Source organism: Chrysochloris asiatica, unplaced genomic scaffold (genome assembly GCF_000296735.1).
Source record: "Chrysochloris asiatica unplaced genomic scaffold, ChrAsi1.0 scaffold00003, whole genome shotgun sequence".
Taxonomy (NCBI): Eukaryota; Metazoa; Chordata; class Mammalia; order Afrosoricida; family Chrysochloridae; genus Chrysochloris; species Chrysochloris asiatica.
The window spans coordinates 29,103,904-29,124,551 of NW_006408521.1; the positions used below are offsets into that span (position 1 = coordinate 29,103,904).

The following is a 20,648-nucleotide window of genomic DNA, read 5'->3' on the forward strand; positions in this document are numbered from 1 at the left end:
CTCCCGTAAAGATTTACACCCTCGGAAACCCTATACAGGGTCGCTATGGGTCGGAACCGACTCGATGGCACATAACAACAACAACATCCTCCTCCTGGAGAGGTTAACTAGTGGCATAGAGGTGAGGTAAGGTAACTCAGGGTTTAGCTACCTCAGAAAAAATGTCTCAGACTGGTGGAAAAGGGTGTATTATAGTCTTCCATCCATTTTCTGTTCTGGCTTCATGGAAGACCTGAGGATGGGACTTGAGAAGACTGTGTTCACATGGGCAATAGTTACTGTATGTACTCCATGTCCTGGGGAGTCGGAGCCAGCAGAGCAGAACCAGCACTTTTTAAATCCACGTTGGAAATAGGGGACTGCCAACTCAGAACTTTGTATGTCTTCTCTTCCTTTTAGCCATCCAAGAATGCATATGGACCTCCCTCAGCATCTCCTGACCTTATTGACCTCTTGTAGCTAACTTTCTCCTTATAAACACCTCTACTACAAATCCTGATAAGGTCTTACTTTGTTGAAAAAGGAAGAAGGGAGGTTCTGAGAGGGCTGCTTAAGAGATTTTCCCCTTTGGGAAAGGAATTTAAGATCAAAATAAACTGAACTGGGCTGGCTGTGCTGGGATCCCGCTTTTGGGGGACTATGGATCAGGCTGGACCGGGCTAAGAGGGCCAGAGATTCTCCTGAACTAGGCCAGGGGTCTTAGAGAAGGAGTTAAGGGCCAGGCTGGGAAAATTAGGAGTTATTTCCTGCGGTTGGAGGTCAGGATGGATAGGATTAGGTCAAGAAACATAGGAAAGGAGCTAGGGTTGGACTGAACTGGAGGTCTGGGGATAGGGATGATTTGGGATTAGGCTGAGGTTCTTCTTGGGAAGCCCTGATGGTGCATTGGTTAGGCACTTCTGCTTGATTGCTAATTTAAAGACCAGTGACTTCAGCCCACCAGTCATTCCACGGGAGAAAAGACCTGTCAATCTGTCCTCATAGTGCTTATAGCGAGGAAACCCAACCAAGCAGTTCTACTCGGTTATATAGGAGCACTGCGAGTTGAAATAGACTCAATGGCTCACAACCACAGGACTGCACAAGGTTCAAGAGGGCCCACAGTGTATGGTGGAGGACCCCATCCCTTTTCAATGAGGCCCTGCCTGAGACAAGTACCTGCTGGGGTCTGGAGTTGGGTCCACATCTGTACCTAGAAATAGGACCTGGGGGTTTTTAGAGGACCTTGCTCTTTCCCTGACTCCAGAAACCCCTTTTTAGGAAGGGCTTCCTTATCCAGAGAGGCAGCTGGAAGCAAACGGGGAAGAGTCAGATGTGGGACTCCAGAGGAACTCCCAGGCCATCACATTTCCCAAGTTCAAATAGTACATTCCAAGCAGAGCAGGGATTCTCTGGGTCTCTTGACCCTCTCCCCTAAAACACACACACGGGATGTTAACCAGCAAATGCCCAACCCAGTCACACAACCACTGCCTCCTGCAGCTCCATAATCCACTGCTAAGCCATGTAACATACCCTCCCACTCACACACAGCAATTACACCTTTCTCTGTCTTGTTCAACACAGTACTCCTAGCACCTAGAATTGTGGCTGGCACAGAGGCTAGATGTATATTAGGTGAAGGAATGAATTCACCAGCAGATACATACCTAAAATATATGCATCTATATGCCTCTATAAGGAGCTCTGGTAGCGTAGTGGTTATGAATTGGGCTGTGAACCACAAGGTCAGCAGTTTGAAACTACCAGCTGCTCCATGGGAGAAAGATGAGGCGTTCTGCTCCCGTAAAGATTAACAGCCTCGGAAACCCTGTGCAGGGTCGCTATGAGTCAGAACCAACTCCACGGCACATAACAACAATATGCCTCCATATGGACTCACATGTATATATTCCCTGACATGCACAGATACATGCCCCCTCCCAGCACAGCAGTCACTTACATACATATACACTACTAGCACACTCAAGCACAAAGGTCAATATATACATCAAAGCCAGACACAATCCCACTGCAGTTGTTACCTGGCATTCACAGGGTGACTTGGTGACAGCAGTTAGTTGGTCAGTATCGTTTGGTCAGGTATGCAGATGACTGGGGAAGCCAATTAGGCCTTGAGATCCTGGGGCTGAGCTATGCTTTAGCAGGGCAGGGCCAAGGTCTGGATTGGTGTGTGTGTGTGTGTGTGTGTGTGTGTGTATGTGTGTGTGTGTAAGGTGGGCTGTGTGACTCTCACTTCCTGTTTCTTCCTGCTAGCAGGGGTGGAGGCAGGGACTGACTCTTGGGAGGGGGGAGAGGAGGAATAGTTTCATAGTCTGAGACCATAGTTTCCCCTGCCTGGAATGAAAATGAGGGAGACTGGGAAAGAGGCTTGGTGGGTACTAAGATTCCTTCTCCAACCCACAGAAGGGTCTTCCTGTCTTGTTAATCTTCTTTGATAATGGAAGACTATCTGGAGGAGTCTGAAAGGTGTCCTAGTCCTCCTCCTAGTAACTGTTGTAAGAATTCTAGTGGCACAATGGTTACGCATTCAGCTGCTAAATCAAAGTTGGCAGTTTGAACCCACCAGTAGCTCTGCAGCAAAGACCTGGCAATATACTCTCATAAAGATGACAGTTTGGGGAAACTCTATGGGGTAGTTCTACTGCCATAAATATGTCCCACGAGTCACTGAGAGCAGCTCTAACTATTCTAGACTTCCATCTTCCTATGGAGTTTGAGAGTAGCTCTAACTGTTCTAGACTTCCAAGTTCTATGGAGTTTGGGAGTAGCTCTAACTGTTCTAGACTTCCATCTTCCTATGGAGTTCCAGGGTGCCCTTAGCACCAGCACTAGGCATTCCCTATCCTCCTCCCTCCAGTTCCCACACCCAAACTCAGCAAGGAGACGTTTTCTCTTAATCTCCACCCAGGAAGAAGTTACCAACAGGGGACGACTAGTTTAGTTAGGCCAGCTGGCAGACAGGGTTGGGTCAGGTAGGAACTTCACTGACAATACTTGAGTCTCACAGGCATTCTAACTGTCCAAAGCTCCTTCAACCTAAGCCTGTCTGCACAGGACCTCTTCTCACACAGGCCACCTAATCTAGACCTGTCTATGCCAGGAACCTGGCCTCAAGGGGTCACTTCTGGCTGGCAACTCCATGGCAGTTAGGGGGGGAAGAACCAGGGGGCAGGATTCTAAGGGGTAAGTTTCCCAGGGTGACAGAGGCATGCTTTACGGTCAGGGGTGAAGGAGAAGTAAATCAGAGGAGAAACACCGTATTAGTCAGAGAAAATGAGAAGAGCATGAAGGGAAATTCATAACCTTTCCTTAGGTCTTAGGGCCCTGGCAGGAAGGAAGTGGGAAAGATTAATTTGAACTAAGTCATTACTGGGGATCAATGACCAACCAGGACACTCTCAAACCGAAAACTCTCTTTATTGACTGGTACCATACATGACTCAAATGGCCCCCCCACCCACAAAAAAAAAAGGCATTACAGTTGGGATGGGACATCCATGTTCCCCACCTATCCCCTCAGCTCCTGACACAATACCCTTCTAATAGTGGCAGCTGGAGTAGAGGGAACTGGGGGTGGGAGACCCCAGAAACCAGAGGAAGGAGTGGGGTGAGAGGTAATGCTAACTTCTAGGACTGGCCATGGGGAAAAAGGCAGCAAAGCCACAGAGCTGGGACTATACTCATGGGACCCTGCTCTTGGCCTCACCCTGGGACGCATCTCCATCTGTGAGATGGAACTGAGGAGCCTGGCTGCCTCCTACCTTCTATAAGGAAGGAGGGGGAGGGGGCTTAGGGAGACTCAGCTGGGTGGATGGTCGCCTGTTTCCCCTGGGGTAGGCTTAGAGCTGGACACCCTCAGTATTCCCTTCTCTATGGAGGGAAAGGTAGCCAGCACTAGATAAGCAGTGGAGGCCTGAGGGAAAGGGTATTCAGAGAGTGGATGAAGCTCTCCCCAGTCCATGCCCACCCAACTGAGACAAAACAAAAAACACAGCAATGAACAAGGTTGTTTCCTTCCATCCAAGCTCCTTAAGGGATAAGCTTCCCCTCCCCCAACCCAGATAGCTGCTCTAGTGGAGGGCTTGTAAAGAATAAAGACACCTTGGGAGGGGCATGGTTTAAGGTTGGGGATCATGGGAATCACAAGCACTAGGAGGGCAGGCCGGCCAGAGTCCAGGAGGATGAAGGGACAGAGAAGACGATGCAGGGTTGTCATAAAGATGGGCAGATGTGGCCATCAATGACCTCCCCTTCCCCATGGCAGGCCTTCCCCTTACTTGTCATCCAAGAGGAAGAGGGAAGAGAGATGGCAAATTGTCTCCTTGGTCTGAAGCTCTTAAACTGTATAAAATGGTATGCATAGCCCCCTGCCCCCACCTGGGCCCCAGGCTCTATCTGCCAGGCGTGGGAGGTAGCTGGACTTTCAGTAAAGGGGAGCGGGGGACATGATGATTTTCTTCTTTTTAAAAACTTACATTTTTAATATTACTTTTTTTTTTTTTTTTTTAAAAACTCAGAGCTAGGATAGGTAGCAGAAGGGAGGAGGAGTCCAGAGCTTTACCCTTCTACCAGCCACCTGGAAGGAGGGGTAGGGGCATTCAGCCAAGCCCTGAAATTTTTAAGTCCCTAAAGGCTGTTGTTGTATACAATCCCACCCTCAGCTTGAAGCAAGTGAAGTCAAGGGGATGGGGAACCCAGTGAGGGTGGAGGCAAATGCCCCAGGGGGTGATCAGGACATTTATTTTTTTCTGGAGGTCAGGATCTACGTGGACATCCACAAGAGTTCCCCCTTCCCCAAAAAGGCTCTGCAGAGGGCAGGCCCAGTCCAGGGCCACTGGGAAACACATCTTGGCACCTGCCCCTAGTGAGTCCCGTTCCTCCCTGAAGTGGGTGAATGGAAGCTGCCCATTTTAGATGCTCAGTTTCTTCATTCTGTCTTTTGCTCCCTGGGGCTTCAGGGGATAGGGCAGGCAGGCAGAATGCTGGGTGGCCATGGCAGGGCCTTTACTGGGAGGCCTGTGATGTGGGGTTCTCCGATTTGCTTTCCTGGCTGGAAGGAGGCTTGCTGTTCCAGGGGCTGTTGGCGCCCAGTGCAGGGGAGTTGTTAAAGCTGTCCTCGTCGTCAATGCCGTTGGCCGCATCGAACTGGGTGTTCTCCAGCCGGGTGATGAGCCTCTCGTCCTCGTCCCCGAACTCCCCGCCCATCAGGGTGGGCTCCCCCACCACCATCACATCCTGAGAGTGGCGGAGGTCCCCAAACATAATCGGGGCAGGGGCTCGCCCAGCCCAGGGCGGTAGACACCCCAAGAACCCCGATACCCGGCCCAAAAACTCAACACCCTCCACCCTCTACTCACTCCCACGTTTTAAATCCCAGCCCCTCCAATACCCTCAGCTCCTGGAGTCCTTTCCAATGAAGGCCTCCAGAGCCTCACAGCCTCTAGCCCATGTTCAACTAGATTGTGGGCAAAGGCAATCCACTTCCCTAGCTCCCCAGCCTGTCTCCTTAAAAAAAGATTAAGGGGTTCCTAAACTTCTGTCCACAGGTAAGAGAGAGAGAGAGAGAGAGATCAAAAACATAGGTAGGGATGGTGTGGACATGTGCCGTGTACGTGTCTTAGATCATTCAAGTCTGTGTTCCTATATCAGTATGAGTGTACGTGCCTCTGATGGCTTGTGTTCCTCCTGTCTGTCCTGAACATCTGTGAGTTCTCATGGAGGTCACTGTCCTTTGTCCCTTTATGTCCTATGTTCCTATACCTAAGTCTGTGTGACCACAAGCACACATGTGACTGACAAGGACTCTCATCAGTGACAGAAGTCAGCCTCTACTGACAGAAACAGTATGAAAAACCGTCTTTACTTTCCTATGCATGTTAGTGAGCTCAGGCTGGGGCAGGGGTCAAGGGTCAATGGTAGGGCAGCCCAGAAGAGAGAAGAAAGCCGAGATGCTTACAGGTACCTGGCTGGAGAGGGCGAAGGTGCTGGCTGGGCTCTTCTTCTTGCTGTTACTGTTGTTGGTGTTGCCACCCCCTGAACTCATGGTGCTTCCCCCTGACATCTTCCGTTTCCGCCTTTTGCTAGGCTGTTGCCGTGCGGGCTCCGCTACACCAAGGAAAGGAGATTCAGGTGGGAGAGGGCCTGGCTCCCAAGACCTGATTCTGACTCCTAAGGAGGGAGAGTCTACCCTGACCCCAATACTGCAGAATGGGGGGCAGGGAGAGCTTCATGAAGAAATGAAGCTACAACTTTGGGGAGCAGTATCAGATCCTGGGAAGAGCAGGTACAGGTACAAGGCACTTACCTGGGGGTGCTACCATGCGCTGCCACTTCTGGAAAAGGCAGGTCTTGAGGCAGTCGCGGGGGCTGAGGCTGTAGGTCTTGTGGCGGGACATGAGCTCCTGCATGGGCTCAAGTATCACACAGAGCTGGGGAGTAGAACATAAGGTGGTCTGTCAGGCAGAGACATGGAGCTGAGACCAGTTAGGAGTGGGGCAGAGATGGATAATCAAACTTACTCGGAGGTAGTTAAGAGTGGAATTGGACAGCCCACACCGGGTGATGTTTTTGGAGAGCTGATCCAGCATCTGGGGGTCCTGGGCCTGGGGGGGTTGGGGGAGGGAGAAAGACAAGAATACTGGCACCAGGGATGCATCTGCTCACCTGCTCTTTCATCTGAGCGCACTGATGCTCCTGAGAGAGAACAGGGGTAGGGGCTATTATAAAACCCACTTGTCAGATGAGAGAAAGAGCCCCTACCCATTTGTTTATGGTTACAGTCAGGAAATGACAGACCTTGCCCCACCCTGTCTGCTATCTGCCCTCACCCTTGCACCTTGGGTCCTGGCTCACACTCACATGCATGGCAAGGATGCTACGAGGGATGAGCTCTCGGTGTTGCCGGATGCTGAAGTGCCACGTCTTTATCCGCATCATGTCATCAAACATGAATTCCAGGTACAACCGGCCCTCGACACACACCTGAGGACAGGTTTGTCACAGCACTGCTCCCTCCCCACATACCTGAAAGTATCCCTGGTGCAATCCCCCATTTGTTCATAATGTTTCTACTACACACACTACTGCCACCAGCTGCACATGTGTACGAGTACATAACTGTCACAGCACCCCCCATCCCCCATATATCTGTCACAACTCTGGCCCTTATTCACACATACATCAAAATGTTAACAGATCCTGTCTTCTCTCATGCAGCTAATGACACACCCATCTTTTATAAGCTCTATGAGGGCTGGTGTAACTGATGCCCAGAAAACTAGGTGAAACAGCTGTGAGTACATTCTGAGAGAGAGGAGGGGCAGCAAGCCCAGGTGCCTTACTCGCCCACCTCTAGCTGCGCTGCTGACCTGGGTGAACATGGGTTTTCCGTGCTGGGTCACCATGCTGCCCTGGTCACAGTCGAGGGATACAAAGTTGCTGTGGAATGCCTCCTTGGGGTGCTTAAGCACATAGTACAGCTCTGTGGCACCCCCCTCAAAGATGCTGCGGAAGTAGCGTGGGATCAGGGTCCGGCCAATGGCTATAGAAATAGGACAAATTCTTTAGGACAGGAGGACCTCTGAAGGGATAGAGAGACACCTCCCCTGAAAACAGATTCCCCAGACAATTTACCCATAACTAGACCACTGCTAGCGTAGTGGTTACAAGTCAGGCTGATAACATCAAGTTCAACAGTTCAAAACTACCAGTCGTTCCGTGAGGAAAAGATGAGGCTTTCTGCTCCCGTAAAGATTTACAGCCTCAAAACCCTACACAGGGTCACTATGAGTCAGAACCGACTCCACAGCACACAACCACCAACACCAGACCTTGAAGTATACAGGAAGTATGTACTCTTACAGCTGGACTGGCAAGACCCCCAGGCCCACAAGGGACATCCAGAGGCCACTCACTATATCTCTTTGGTCCATCCTCCAAGCAGAAAGTGATGGTTAACATGGCATCATCCTCAAAGAATTCAGTCGTGAAAGCATCCCACCAGAGATTGTCACACTCCTAAGGATCACAGGGTGGAATATGTCTATCACAGAACACTCCACAAGGGTACCCAGATGGCCCTCTCCTGCCAGCCCCTTTTCCTTCGACCATACCTCTGTCCAGTTCTGAAGCCGTTTGTTAAGCTCAAATATTCTATAGTCAGTTTGGTTGCCATAAGGCGTATGCCTCCTGTGGGGAATGAAAGATGAAGAAGTCAGTAGGAGTAATGTCTCCACATTTGACCCCCAACCCTGTAATGGAAAGCAGAGCACTTCCCTCTCTACTGGATTCTACTTACCCAATCCCAGGCTCCAGGTACGTAGGTGGGTACATGGGAGTTGGGCTGCAAGACAGGAATTTCGGGGGATTATTCCCTCCCCTTCCAGACAGGATCCTGTCTGGAGAAGAGCTGGGAAGTGGGCAAATGACTCACCCCACATCCCGATCCAGCATGGTGCCAGGATGGAAGGGGGGGAAGGCGTTGCCGTTCGGGGGCTCCTTCGGCGAGTACAGCTTGAATGACTTTGAGGAACAACCTAAAAGAGAAAGGAAGAAAGGACTACCCTGAGCCCCTTTCAGGACATCTTTTGGAAGCCTATGAGCCCATGTGGACAGCAACTAGTCTTAGAGTTCCCAGGCCAGATTATAATAGGAGACGGTGAGATCAGGGGGGAAGCAAGTCTAGGAAACACCTATTCACTGCTTCTAAATCTGGTTCCAATCTTGTTTTATTAACAAACTTGGAGTATCAGCCCTGATCTCAGTCTGCACCCAAGTCCCTTGCTTCATATGGCTGACTCCTGGATATAAGAGGAAATTAAGCTAGGAAGAAGATATCACAAGAGAATAAATATTATCCACACATTAAAATCTCATTTTGATAAACTCTTTTTATCTCTATATTTTGTTCAATCAACACAACTTTGTGAGGTCACAGGGTGGCCTGTAATTTTACTCCTATTTTAGAGATGGGCAGCTGAGGACTCAAAGAGAGTTGCCAAGATCACAGAGTTGGGAGCCAGAAGAACTAGGACTTGAGCCTAGATCTTTTGATCCCCATATCCTGGACCATTTCTACCATCCCACACCTCTACCTTCCTCTAGAGACCAAGTTTGAGGGAAGGAAGGGGGGGGTTGTCAATTATTTGCCCCTCCTCCATCCTCAGAGTCTCATAAGGGCAGGGGACAGAAAGATAAAGGGGGGTGGGTGCTGTTGGGTGCCGCCCCCCAGATAACCAGTTGGGCTTTCTGCTTTTCCTACCAACTGCCACTCTCTTATCGCGCCTAGCCCCCTCCCCCACACCCACCATGGGTAGGGTTTGTCTCCAAACCAGAATCAACCCTTTCTCAGATTCTGAGACGTGCAGAGGGATTTGCCTCTCCTGGATCCCACCATTCACAAATGGAAAATTGGAGGCCTGGGATGGCGTCTCAGTGGTGAGGTGAGGATGATATAGTGGGAAGCCCAGTCTAGTAGGCAAGGCCTAAATGGACAGAGATCTCTGCCTCTGTGTGTCAGTGTGTGTGCACGTGCCCCTACTTCCCCCCAGATCAGTGACACACAATTCCAGGTGTACCACATTCCCTGAATGAAAGAAGTATTATATTTAGTGTTGGGTATAAGCCACGAACCTCCACAATTCCATTTCTCGCCTCCTCACCAGACAGGAGGAGCTCTGGTAGCGTAGTGGTTACAAGTTGGGCTGCTAACCTCAAGGTCAGCAGTTCAAAACTATCAGCAGTTCCGTGGGAAAAAAATGAGGCTGGCTTTCTGCTCCTGTAAAGATTTACAGCCTCGGAAACCCTATACAGTGTTGCTATGGGTTGGAGCCAATTTGAAGGCACTTAACACCACCACCACCACCACAACCAGACAGCAGGGTGAAACTGAGGCACACCCTCACAGGTTCTAACCCAGCTGTATCTGCTTGCACTGGCAGAGTACCTTTACCAGGTGTATCTATTTTGTTGTTTTTTTTGGGGGGGGGAAGAGACAAAGGAAGACCTTGTGCCAACATGTGTCATTTAATTCTCCCCCCAGGGCCTATTCCTTATAATGTGGGCAAAAGGAGGGTCCCACAGGAGCTCATACAGCACAGTCCCTGAAGGTGCCAAGAACCAGCTTGTGTGTACCTGTACACGTGTGTGCCTCATCCTGCCTAGCAGGCTTCCACCTCAGCTCGTCCTAACATGCCTACCAAGGCTGGAACCCAGCAGCCCCGGGCAGGATCAGGGTGCCGGCAATAAGCCCTCACCCCACATATGCACTCTCACAGGCCCCAACCACATGCATCAGCATAGCAGAGCACAGCACACACAGCCCTCACATACCAGTATGGACTGAAAAGGTGTCTTCAGGAAAGAAATCGTCTCCACCTTATCCCCAAACCCCACTCCAGACAGGAAGCCAAAGCTCACACAGGCCTGGGCAATGAACCAAGAGTAGACTACCAGACCTGGCCCTCATCCCATAACTAGACCACCTTGTTCCCAAAACCATAACTGTCCTTGTCCCTTCAGTTTCAGGACATGAAAAGAAATGTATCAGCTCAAGATGTTAAAGAGAAGACAAAAAGGGGATCTGGGTTCCTCTTCAATTCTGAAAAAAAGTCCTAGGACCTCAGTTTCTCTCGCTTGGGCCTGGGTAATAATTCTGATAAGCTAAAAGCCCAACGTTCTGGGACCTCTATTTACACCTCCAGTGAATGGACACCAACAAACTCAGCATCTCTCCAGAGTCAAAGCACCTCCCAGTCCCGGCAACGCAAAGGCTAGGGAGCAGGAAGGGGAGGGAACATCACCCAGACCATCTGTCCCTGTTGCTGCCTGTCCCCCGTATAAATGGGAGAGGGAGCAAAGTAGGGGCTGGGGGTGGAAGGAGAGGTGTCATCAGCTTTGGAATCAGACAGGTCTGGTTCCCATCCTAGGAACCTTTAGGAAGCAGCAGAGAAGACAAGTCCAGAACTAGGAAAGTTTTCTCAGGATGAAAGCCATATCCTGCACCTCCAGTTGGGCATTTCCATGGTAACCAGCCTGAACTGCGAGCTGGCCCCCTTCTTTTGGGGCTGACCATAGATCAGCAGGCCTGGGTGCCCCCACCTCTCTGGGCCAGAACAGCTCTCCCCTTAGCCAGCTCACCAGGCCTGGGACAGACTGAGGACCTTCCACCCATCCCCAACTTACCTGAGAGAACTGAGGGGGCCCCGAGAGGTGCGGGGCGCACTGATAGGCCAGAGGGGCCCTGGCAAGGACGAGGACTTGGGAGGGCCCAACTTCAGCCGCTCATGTCCCGAGTGGGACAGGCAGGCCTGGCTGGGAGCTCCACTCCACCGGCCGCACAAAGACTCGCACACACTGCCGCGGCCCGCCCCTCGGCGGCCACAGCCCCGGGGGAAAGTTACAATGGCCACTGGGCCGGGGGCTGAGGGCCGGGGGGCTGGCCGGGGGGGCGGGGGGCCGCGGGGAGTCCGGAGTCTTCTTTGTTTGCAAGGTTTCCCTCAACAATGGCTGCTCCGCTCTTTCCTCTCTCCTCCTCCTCGGCTCTCCCGCCGCCGCCTCCAGCAGCCTCTGCCTCCGAGCAGTCCGCCCTCCCTCCCCAGGCTCCCTGGCTCCTGGGCTCCTCTGCGAGGCCACCAGGAGAGGCAAGGCCCGCACTCACACTCACACGCAGAGTCTCACACACACAGCGCCCGCCGGCTCCCTTCCTTGTCTCCTTTTCTCTCCCTCCCCGCCAGCTCGTTCGCTTGCTCGCTCTCGCTCTCCGAGTCTCTCTCAGAATGAGGCCCCAGGGCGGGCGGAGGGTGGAGCAGCTCCCGCCGGCCCCGCCCCCTCCCTACGAGAAAGAGGAAGAAGGAGCGAAAGGGGAGGGAGGCCGGGAGGGAGGGACTGCTGAGAAAAACAAAAGAGAGACAGAGACTGGGAGAGACAGAGCCAGAGAGATCCAGGCCGACCAGATAGGGCGGGCAGAGACCTGGATGAAGGAGAGGCCTGGGGAGGCCACGCTTGAAATGCATCTCCTCTGCCTGCTTTAGGCATAGGGTTCTGGAGAGCCAAAGCCACAGGCAGTGATGGAAGAGTGTGCACTCCTTTCTGCAAACCCCCAATATATTCATATTGTCCCCCAAACCTTTCTCTCTCAACTCTGGGATCCTTCAGATGGCCTGGGCTGCCACCCTGGTGAGATCCCAGAGCAGCTGGGGTTAAGTTATAGGGGGTTATTTCTGGCAGAGACACATTCTAACTTCAGCTAATAAACAGATTGGAAGGTGGGGGGACACTCCAGGTTTCCCAGGCCCCATGCCTTAAGCTAGATCTCACTTAATAGGAAGCCCTGGTCTCCTCAAACCAAAACCAAACACACTGGCATGGAGTCCATTCCTACGCACAGTGACCCTATATAGGTTTTCTGAGACTGTAAATCTTCACGGAAGCAAACAGACTTATCTTTCCCCTGCAAATCTGCTAGTGGGCTTGAATTTGCAGTCAACAGTCCAATGTCTAACCCACAGACAGGTAGGTAGCAGAGAAAGAGTTTGGAAAAGCAAATGTGCCAGTACCCATCTGAGAGTCCCAGAGGGGTCCACTCTGCTGCAGAATTTCCCCACACACACCCTGGGAGGAAAAGGTATGTGGTTAGTAGAGTAGAGCCTGTTCTCCAACGTAATGGGGCATCTTAAAGTAAGAGGTGTTTCTAAAATTTGGGTAGTGATCCAGACCTTACAACCTGCACTGAAAGGGGATAGGAATGGAAGGCATGCACACACACAAACAAGTTGGGTGGGTGGGGAGCAAGATCACCTTCTACTTTGCAATTTGTACTCCCTCCTTTCTCCCTCCACCATATTCACATATGGCCCCAAGGACAAGATTTCTCTTGACATACACACCAGTTGACAGTTCAATATGGCACCTGGCTCTAAACATCTTCCTCGGCACATAAATAACACATCGTATTTTCACTGTACCTGATACACTTTGACCTGTAATACATTTAATTCTAAATATACACAAACCCAGGACATGCACACATGTTAGACTCTGGCTTTCATATATACTGAGACCTACAACACGTGGGCATCCTAACTCAAATACACACACCAAAATGTGTTACACTCCCCTGAGGCAGAAACAGACTATCACATACACATACATAGCCCAACCATTGTTACACAGCAACTGATCCCCATAAACCACCTTCCCTGAAACCTACACACTTCCCATCACAGCCTGGCCATATTATACACAGCCTCCCTAAATAGATTGAGAAATAGAGGACATTCAGCCAGACCCTGCAACATACTTCCTACCACCAGGACTTGGATATGTCCACTGACTGAAACTTATAGTACAACTGGAGGATAACAGTACTCCTCCTCCACGGAGAGAACAACCTCTATTTGTTTCATAGTATTACTTAAACTTTTCTACTACTTACACATACAGTTACTCAAGAGCACACTGGGCCAAGGATTATCCCAACATGAACAGATCACAGTGAGATCTCAGTGAGACAGACGAACCTGAAGCTAGAACCCTGGGCTCCATACAAACTCAGTCCTGGGTCTCTGCAACCATTCCGACTTCCTTCCCCCTCTAAGGGAAGGCCACTGCAGGCCTCAAATGACTGTCCACGTTGGGGGTGGGAGGGGATGGGTGTGTGTTCTGGCTTCTGCTCCCCCTGTCTCTTAAAATTTAGAGTGGAAGGGTTCATAAGACAAGCACATCATTTAAAACAGGCTCCCTCATTTCCCTTCTCCAGGAAGTCTGGTCCTCTCTCAGTCCTGACCAAATTCCCAGTTGCATGGGAGCAGAGAATGTCTACATCAAAAAAAAAAAAAAAAAGTCAGGAGGTCCTAAAATTGGGAAGAGGAGCTGGAAGCAACAAAGAATGATAAAGGTGATGAGAGAGCAGAGGGAGAGTACCCCTCCTTGAAGTGAGAAATTGAAGGCAGTGGCCTTCAAGCCCCCAGTCTCCAAAATGAGCTACCAGCACTGTCCCCTGCCCAGGCCCCTGGGGCTCCCTGACCCAGGCCTCCACTGTGCCTGCCCCTCTTCCTTTGTCTGTGCCCGGCCTCCCGTTGGCCTGGCGCTCTGCCATCCTCTCCTGGCTCCCAGCCGCCACCACTGCTGCCTCCTCCCCTCCCCCTACGCCTCCCTGCCTTAACCCTTCTGAGCCACATGCTGCTCCAGACAGGCCCCTGACCCCCTCAGCATCCTGCTTGTGGTGATGCCCCTTAGCAGAGGTTCTCCTGGAACCTAGCCATTTCAGCTCCAGAAGCTGTTCAAAGTCCCATCCCAAGAGCACTATGGGAGTTCTCTGTGTGTGTGTCTAGTGGTGTTTCCGAGAGTGCATGTGTGTGTGTCTGTGTGTGCTCTGGCTTCCCTCAGTCACATGTGTGGGGCATGTGCTGTCTCTACCCGGCTGGGGGAGGAGGAGGAGCTGGGAGACAGCAGAGCACAAAGGAGAGACTCAGACAGGCAGGCAGCAGACAGGCGGCCTGCCAGGGCGCCTTGGCCCCCACCCCAAGGCTGCTCAACGGGACTGGGGGGGGGTGTCTTTGGGCTTGTAACTGCTAATATGCTACCATGCATGAAGCACTTGTGTTTAAGAATGTGCTCCCACCCAACCATGTAAGCCTGATCCTCTCCCATCCCAACTCCTACCTTTCCCCACCTCTGGGCCACTCTCAAGTCCCTCCCTATGTGGTTCTCCTTGAAGTCTAACCTCCATCCATTCTCTGTGGCATCAATCTATCACACTTCTTCACTCTTAGTCATCTTTTACCCTCCCCTTCCTAGCCAGGCCAACCAACAGACACACAAAAGGAACATACCTTTGGAGTCACTGACTAAAGTTATCCCCTATACACACACACACACACACACACACACACACACACACTCATACACACACACACACAACCTGTGTCCTCTTCCTGTCCTTGTGCTGCTCCCAGAAGAACTGAGGGGGAAACTTTCTTCCCCTTCCCACTGAACCCAAGCACTCTGCCCCAACTTCAGTGATACCCTACCACCCAACTTCAACCTGACAACCCCTACCACTATTTGTGGGAACTGAAAATCTGAAATTTAAGACTTATCTCTGTAGCTTGTTTAGAGCTTTTGCTTCTGCTGTGCTCATATGTAGTGATGGAGAGTCAGAGTATGGGGTGGCCTTACAACATGTATAGATCTGAACCAAGGAGGGTACTCAACATGGAGCAGTTATAATGGAGAAAATATAAACAAAAGCATGCACATAAGGGGAGGGATATTGGGACCAGACAGGATTCCAACTTGGCAAGTTCTCCCCTCTCCTTCTCTCCCCTAACCTCTGCAGCAGAAGTCAAGGGTTTCCACACCAGGATATTCCAGGATCCTCAGGTTCTACTAGCCTTCCCTCTGGGCCCCATGCCCCTAAATGTCAGCCTAAGCAGGCACTTTAAGTGTGTGCCCAGCCCAGCCTAGGTCACATGATTTTCAAGGAAGCTTTGACACTGGCAACTTCCCTTGGAGATAGTGTGTAGGGTCCATTGGTGGGGTATGGGGCTTTCAAAAAATCAGGTATCTGGAGTCAAAACCGAAGCTAGATTAAAGGACACCCAACTTCCAGGAGAAAGTTGACTCCAGACTGGGATAGTACAGGGGTCTTGCAGATAATTTAAGGACCCAGAAGTGCCAAGAATGGGGTTAGACAGTGTTCTGATGCTCTGTGAATATTCTAGCAGTGAGGTACGGCCCACTTCTTATTCCCATCCTGGGACACAGCTCAGATCCAGACTTACACTGGCAGGAGATGCCATTTGTTTTGGGAAAGCAGGGATCTGAGCCTGGATCTTCTCCCAAGTTCTCATTTTAGGGTGAGGGGTTGCTTCCCCAACTCTCCATACATCATTCCATTTCCCAGCTTGGAGTCACCACATTCCCCCTCCCACTAGGGCAAACATGCCAGACCCAAGGGCCCAATTATCTGGCATCCCCCTAGGAATAGCTCCTATCCTCGGGAGGTCCAACCTTCCCTGACAACAGGCATGAAAAATGGGGAGGAGGAAATAATATGGTCCCTAACCAATCCCTTCCCCAATAAATGGTCCTCAGAAACTGAGTGGTGGTCCTGGTGGTGGTGGGGTCATAAGATATGTAGGAGAGAAAAAGCAGTAGGGGATGGGGGGGGGGACCCAAACCAGCCAATCACAACTCTATGATGACCTGAGGGGGGGGTCAAAAGTCCAGAGTCACTTCTGATTGGCTAATACCCTGGAATTCTGGGAATTTCAACCCCCCCCCAAACCCCCTCCTCAGTTAACCTCCCCCAACATATACATATAAGCTACCCCCCAGCACCCCTCCCCGTGCTTCTGGACTGTTGCGCATTTACACAGTTGTGGGAAACCCTTCCCTGGGCTGAGGCCCCACATAACCCTTAAAGCCCCTCACCTCCCCACTGCCATCTATGGGCCCCCACACAAGTTCTCACCAAACAAGGGGTGAGGGTCCGCAGAGAGGGGTTAGGGAGGGACCGGGCGGTTGCACGCCCCACTCACCAGGACAGGCACAGCCCACTGACATCTTCACATCGCCCGCCGCTGGGGGCCCAGCCGAGTCACGGTGCCCGCCCCGCGCGGGGACAGGCCGGGCATGAGCCGCTGCCGCCGCCCGCAGCCCCCGCTGCCTTGCCGCCGGCCCGGCCCGGCCTCGGTCCGGTGCGGGCGGACCCTGGCTGCAGCGAGGGGCCTGTCAGGCGTTGAGCAGACAGGAAGGAAGCCAGGCAGGAAGGCGAGCTGCCTGTGCGTGTGTGCGCGCGGGTGTGCGTCCCCAGAGTGTGTGTCCGTGTGTGCGCGTGTGCGTGTGCGTGTCTGTGCGCTCCCACCGCCCTCCCTGCTGCCACTGCCGCTCGTCCCCCTTTCCCTCTCGCTCTCTCAGACACCCGCTCTCAGCCCTAGTCGGGCTGGGCCGGGCTTTATTAATATGCTAATTGCCCAGCTTGTGGGAGGGGAGAGCTGTGTCAAAGTGACCCGAGCGAACGCGCCGCGAGCGACGACGTGCGTGCGCTGCGCGGTGAGCGGCGACGGGCTGGGAGCATTCAGGCTACGGCATGCATGTGACGCAGCTTTTTTAAAAAGGAGACGGAGGCAGAGACCCCAAAGAGGGGAGGCAAGGAGGAGGGAGAGGAGGCGAAACCTCTCACTTGGTGTCGATCTTCCAGGCGCCGCCGGGCTGGGAGCGGAGATGAGTCGGAGCAGTAGCCGAAGCTGGATCTGGGAGAGGCGGAGCCAAGTGGGCTCTGAAGTGTAGCTCTTGCTACACCCCCGACTGTACACCAAGAGGGGAAAGGGACTGCCGACCCCCACCCTTGCTCCCTGCTAAGACCCGGATCTTTTTCTTGTGGCTTTTGCTTACGTGCACCCGCCCAAATCGGAATGGGGAAGAAAGCATTATTTAATTCTTGTAGCTGTCTTTCAACTCTCTTCCTCCCTAAATTAACCACTCCTCCCTTGCTTGCTAAACCTGTTGGGTCTAGAGATAAAAGGGTTAATTAAGTGGAGTCCCCGCCCTCCCTCTTCCAAGAGCTGGGATTGGGATCCATGTTTAGCTGGCGGGGAAGGGGGTTGCGGATTGACTGCTAGGTTGGACTGGGCTGGGGGATCCGCAGGCCATCATTCCTCCTTGTTGGCTGACTCATCAGTCAAGGCATTTTTCTCCCTTCCCCCCTTTCCCCATACAGCCTCGCCATCCCCTCCCCGACTGGAAGTTACTCTCCTCTAAGGGCCTTGGAGACTGAGGAGAACCGGAAGCAGATCCCTCCAAGGTCCCCTGCCCATAGGGACAGAAGCCATGGTGGGGGGCAGTGATGGGGTAATCTAGATGATCTCTAGAAAAAACACTCCTTCCCTTGGGAGGAGCCATCCAACCTTCAGACACTCCTCAATGACTCCCCAACTCAGCCCAGGGCTGAGGGGAGGGTGGACTCCTCCGCCCCCTCCTCAAAGCCCAGCCTTAGCTGCCTCATAAACAGGAAATATCTATTAGCTGGGAAGAGGGAGGGTAGGGAAGCTGCCTGGAGGAAGTAATTGGCCCCCCCACCCTCTTTTAGGGGGTCTCCAGCTGCTAGCTACTTTACCTTAAGCTTGAGGGCAGACTCCTGGAGTAGATGCTGGGGCTGCTCCCCAAGGCATCTGGTTCTGATGGGTAAGGAGTCCTCCTCTTAGGAGGATTGGTTGAGAAAGCTGTTTGGGTTCCTCACTCCTGCCCAGAGTCAGCACGACCGGCTTGAAGAGGCATAAGTATTTCTGAGATCCCCCCATCTCTCTACCTTAGCTTTTTGCTAAAGGAGTACAATGATGGGGGATACAGTCTAGAAGTTGAAAAGAGGGTCTGCCTAGGGTTAAGGTCCTGTCCCATGTGCTTAGGAGATGGAAGGGGAGGAAAACGCTGAGCGAAGCCACACTCCTAACTCCATATCTTTCCATCCCCCACTCCCAGCTCTCCCTATCCCCACCCCCAGCAGGACCAGAGAGTGAGGCCACTGAAGCAATCCACACACAAGTATTCCCTTGGCATCATCCCTTTCCTCAGCCCCCCTCTTTCCCAACTTTCCCCAGGCAGAGGTCAGCACTGAAGGAGTGAGTTTTGTTAAGTGCAATGGAGTGGATTCCCACTCAGAGCTACCCTGTATAAAGTTTCCTAGGAATAGCTGGTGAGCTTGAACTGCCGACCTTGCGGTTCAAGCCAACCTTGTAGTCGCGCATTAACCCACAGCACCATACCAGGACTCAGAAGGGGAGAGTAGATGGAGCCTAAAGTAACAACATAGCCTGGGATTTTGAGTACTGGATTTGAATTCCAGCTTTGTTCCTCACTAGTTGAAGTAGATCTGTAGATCAAAAAGAATCAAGGTAGGCAGTAGATACCCAGCTACCTAGCCCACTGCTAGCTTGTTGTTGTTGTTAAGTACCATGGAGTCGGTTCCGACTCATAGTGACCCTGCACAGGGTTTCCTATAACGGAAGCAGAAAGATAAGGGTTTCTCCCGTGAAACAGCTGGTAGTTTCGAACTGCTGACCTTGAGGTTAGCAGTCCGATTCGTAACCACTACTCGACCAGAGCTTAGTCAGTGCTTAATATATATTTGTTCCTTTAATGCTTTATGGGAGGTTATCAGTTACCTCCACTGTGTCAGGACAGGCTGTGGGGCAGGGGAAGTTCTGCATTGACTCCCCTTCACTCCATGTTTGTTTGTTTGCTATTTAACTTTTTATTGTAAAATAAATGAAGGTTTACAGAGCAGATCATTAGTTTTACATTCAACAAATCATATACTTCAATTCAATTATTGCAATCCTGTCCTTATAACATCAGTTATCTCATTTCCTCTCTAGTCTTGATTCTATTCAACCTTCTTTCCCAACCCTTCTGAATTTTATCCTTAGATAAATGTTGCCTTTTTTATCTTAAATTGTGCATACCTCACTAAAGTGGTGGTTGTTGTTATGTGCCGTGGAGTCAGTTCCGACTCATAGCAACCCTGTACAGGTTTCCGAGGCTGTAAATCTTTACAGGAGCAGAAAGCCTCATCTTTCTCCCGTGGAACAGCTGGTAGTTTCGAACTGCTGACCTTGCGGTTTGCAGCCCGATTCGTAACCACTACACTACCAGAGCTCCTTATGTTGGCCGGAAATTGAGCCACAGGAATGAGTCCAGTTCTAAACCTGAAGGGTGACCAAGGGTCATAGTCTCGGGTTCCTCCAGTCTCTTTCTAAACCTTGTTGTTGTTGTTATGTGCCATGGAGTTGGTTTCGACTCGTTGTTGTTAGGTGCCATCGAGTTGGTACTGACCCATAGCGACCTTATGCACAGCAGAACGAAACACTGCATGATCCTGGGCCAACCTCACTACTGTTGCCACACTTGAGTCCATCAGTGCTGCCCCTTGGCCAATCCATTTTGTTATGGGTCTTCCTCTTTTTCTCTGGCCCTCCACCTTACCAAACAGGATATATCCTTCTCCAGCGACTGGTCCCTCCTGACAATATGTCCGAAGTATGAGAGATGAAGTTTGGCCACCTTGGCCTCTAAGGAGCACTCTGGCTGCACTTCTTCCCAAATGGATCTGTTGGTTCTTTTGGCAGCCCATGGCATTTTCAATATTCTCCAAAACCATAACTCAAAAGCATCTATTCTTCTAAGGTCTTCCTTATTCACTGTCCAGCTTTCGCATCCATATGAAGTTATTGAAAATACCATGGCTTGGGTAAGGCACACCTAGTCCTCAAGCTGACATCTTTGCTCTTCAACACTTTAAAAAGGTCTTGTGTAGCAAATTTGCCTAATGCAATACGTAGTTTGATCGCTTGACTGCTGTTTCTGTGAGTGTTGATAGTTGATCCAAGACGAATGAAGTTCTTGACAACTTCAATCTTTTCTCAATAGTGACCCTGTACAGGGTTTCCAAGGCTGTAAATCTTTACGGGAGCATAAAGCCTCATCTTTCTCCCGCGGAACAGCTGGTAGTTTTGAACTGCTGACTCTTGAAGTTAGCAGCCTGATTCATAACCAGTACGCTACCAGAGCTCCTTTATCGAAAACTTGTAGTCGTGTTTTGTTTTTGTTTGTTTTTTATAGTTTTGTCGCTCCATGTTGCTATTGCT

General features: G+C 51.3%; 1 protein-coding gene across 2 annotated transcripts; it reads right to left on the minus strand.

Annotated features, from left to right (window-relative positions):
* Positions 1–4,471: 4,471 nt before the first annotated feature.
* On the minus strand, positions 4,472–16,914 carry LDB1 (LIM domain binding 1). 2 transcript variants are annotated; one of them, XM_006831280.1, is made up of 11 exons: positions 16,545–16,914; positions 8,435–8,537; positions 8,300–8,344; positions 8,115–8,190; positions 7,917–8,019; positions 7,371–7,543; positions 6,862–6,984; positions 6,522–6,605; positions 6,308–6,431; positions 5,960–6,108; positions 4,472–5,238 (listed from the first exon to the last, which is right to left on the minus strand). In XM_006831280.1, the coding sequence occupies exons 1-11, from the start codon at positions 16,567–16,569 to the stop codon at positions 5,008–5,010; spliced, it is 1,236 nt and encodes a 411-aa protein (XP_006831343.1). In that variant the 5' UTR covers positions 16,570–16,914; the 3' UTR covers positions 4,472–5,007. The 2 variants fall into 2 exon arrangements, with proteins under 2 accessions (XP_006831343.1, XP_006831344.1); XM_006831281.1 differs by lacking the exon at positions 16,545–16,914 and adding an exon at positions 11,185–11,729.
* Positions 16,915–20,648: the final 3,734 nt, after the last annotated feature.

What these genes read in the sequence shown, in the direction of transcription:
- LDB1 (XM_006831280.1), bottom strand. Translation starts at nt 16,569, where the DNA reads ATGTCAGTGGGCTGTGCCTGTCCTG. An exon ending in AGTGGGCTGTGCCTGTCCTG is followed by an intron (nt 8,538 to 16,544) that starts GTGAGTGGGGCG and finishes TTTCTCTTTTAG; the next exon opens with GTTGTTCCTCAAAGTCATTC. An exon ending in CCACTCTTAACTACCTCCGA is followed by an intron (nt 6,432 to 6,521) that starts GTAAGTTTGATT and finishes TCTACTCCCCAG; the next exon opens with CTCTGTGTGATACTTGAGCC.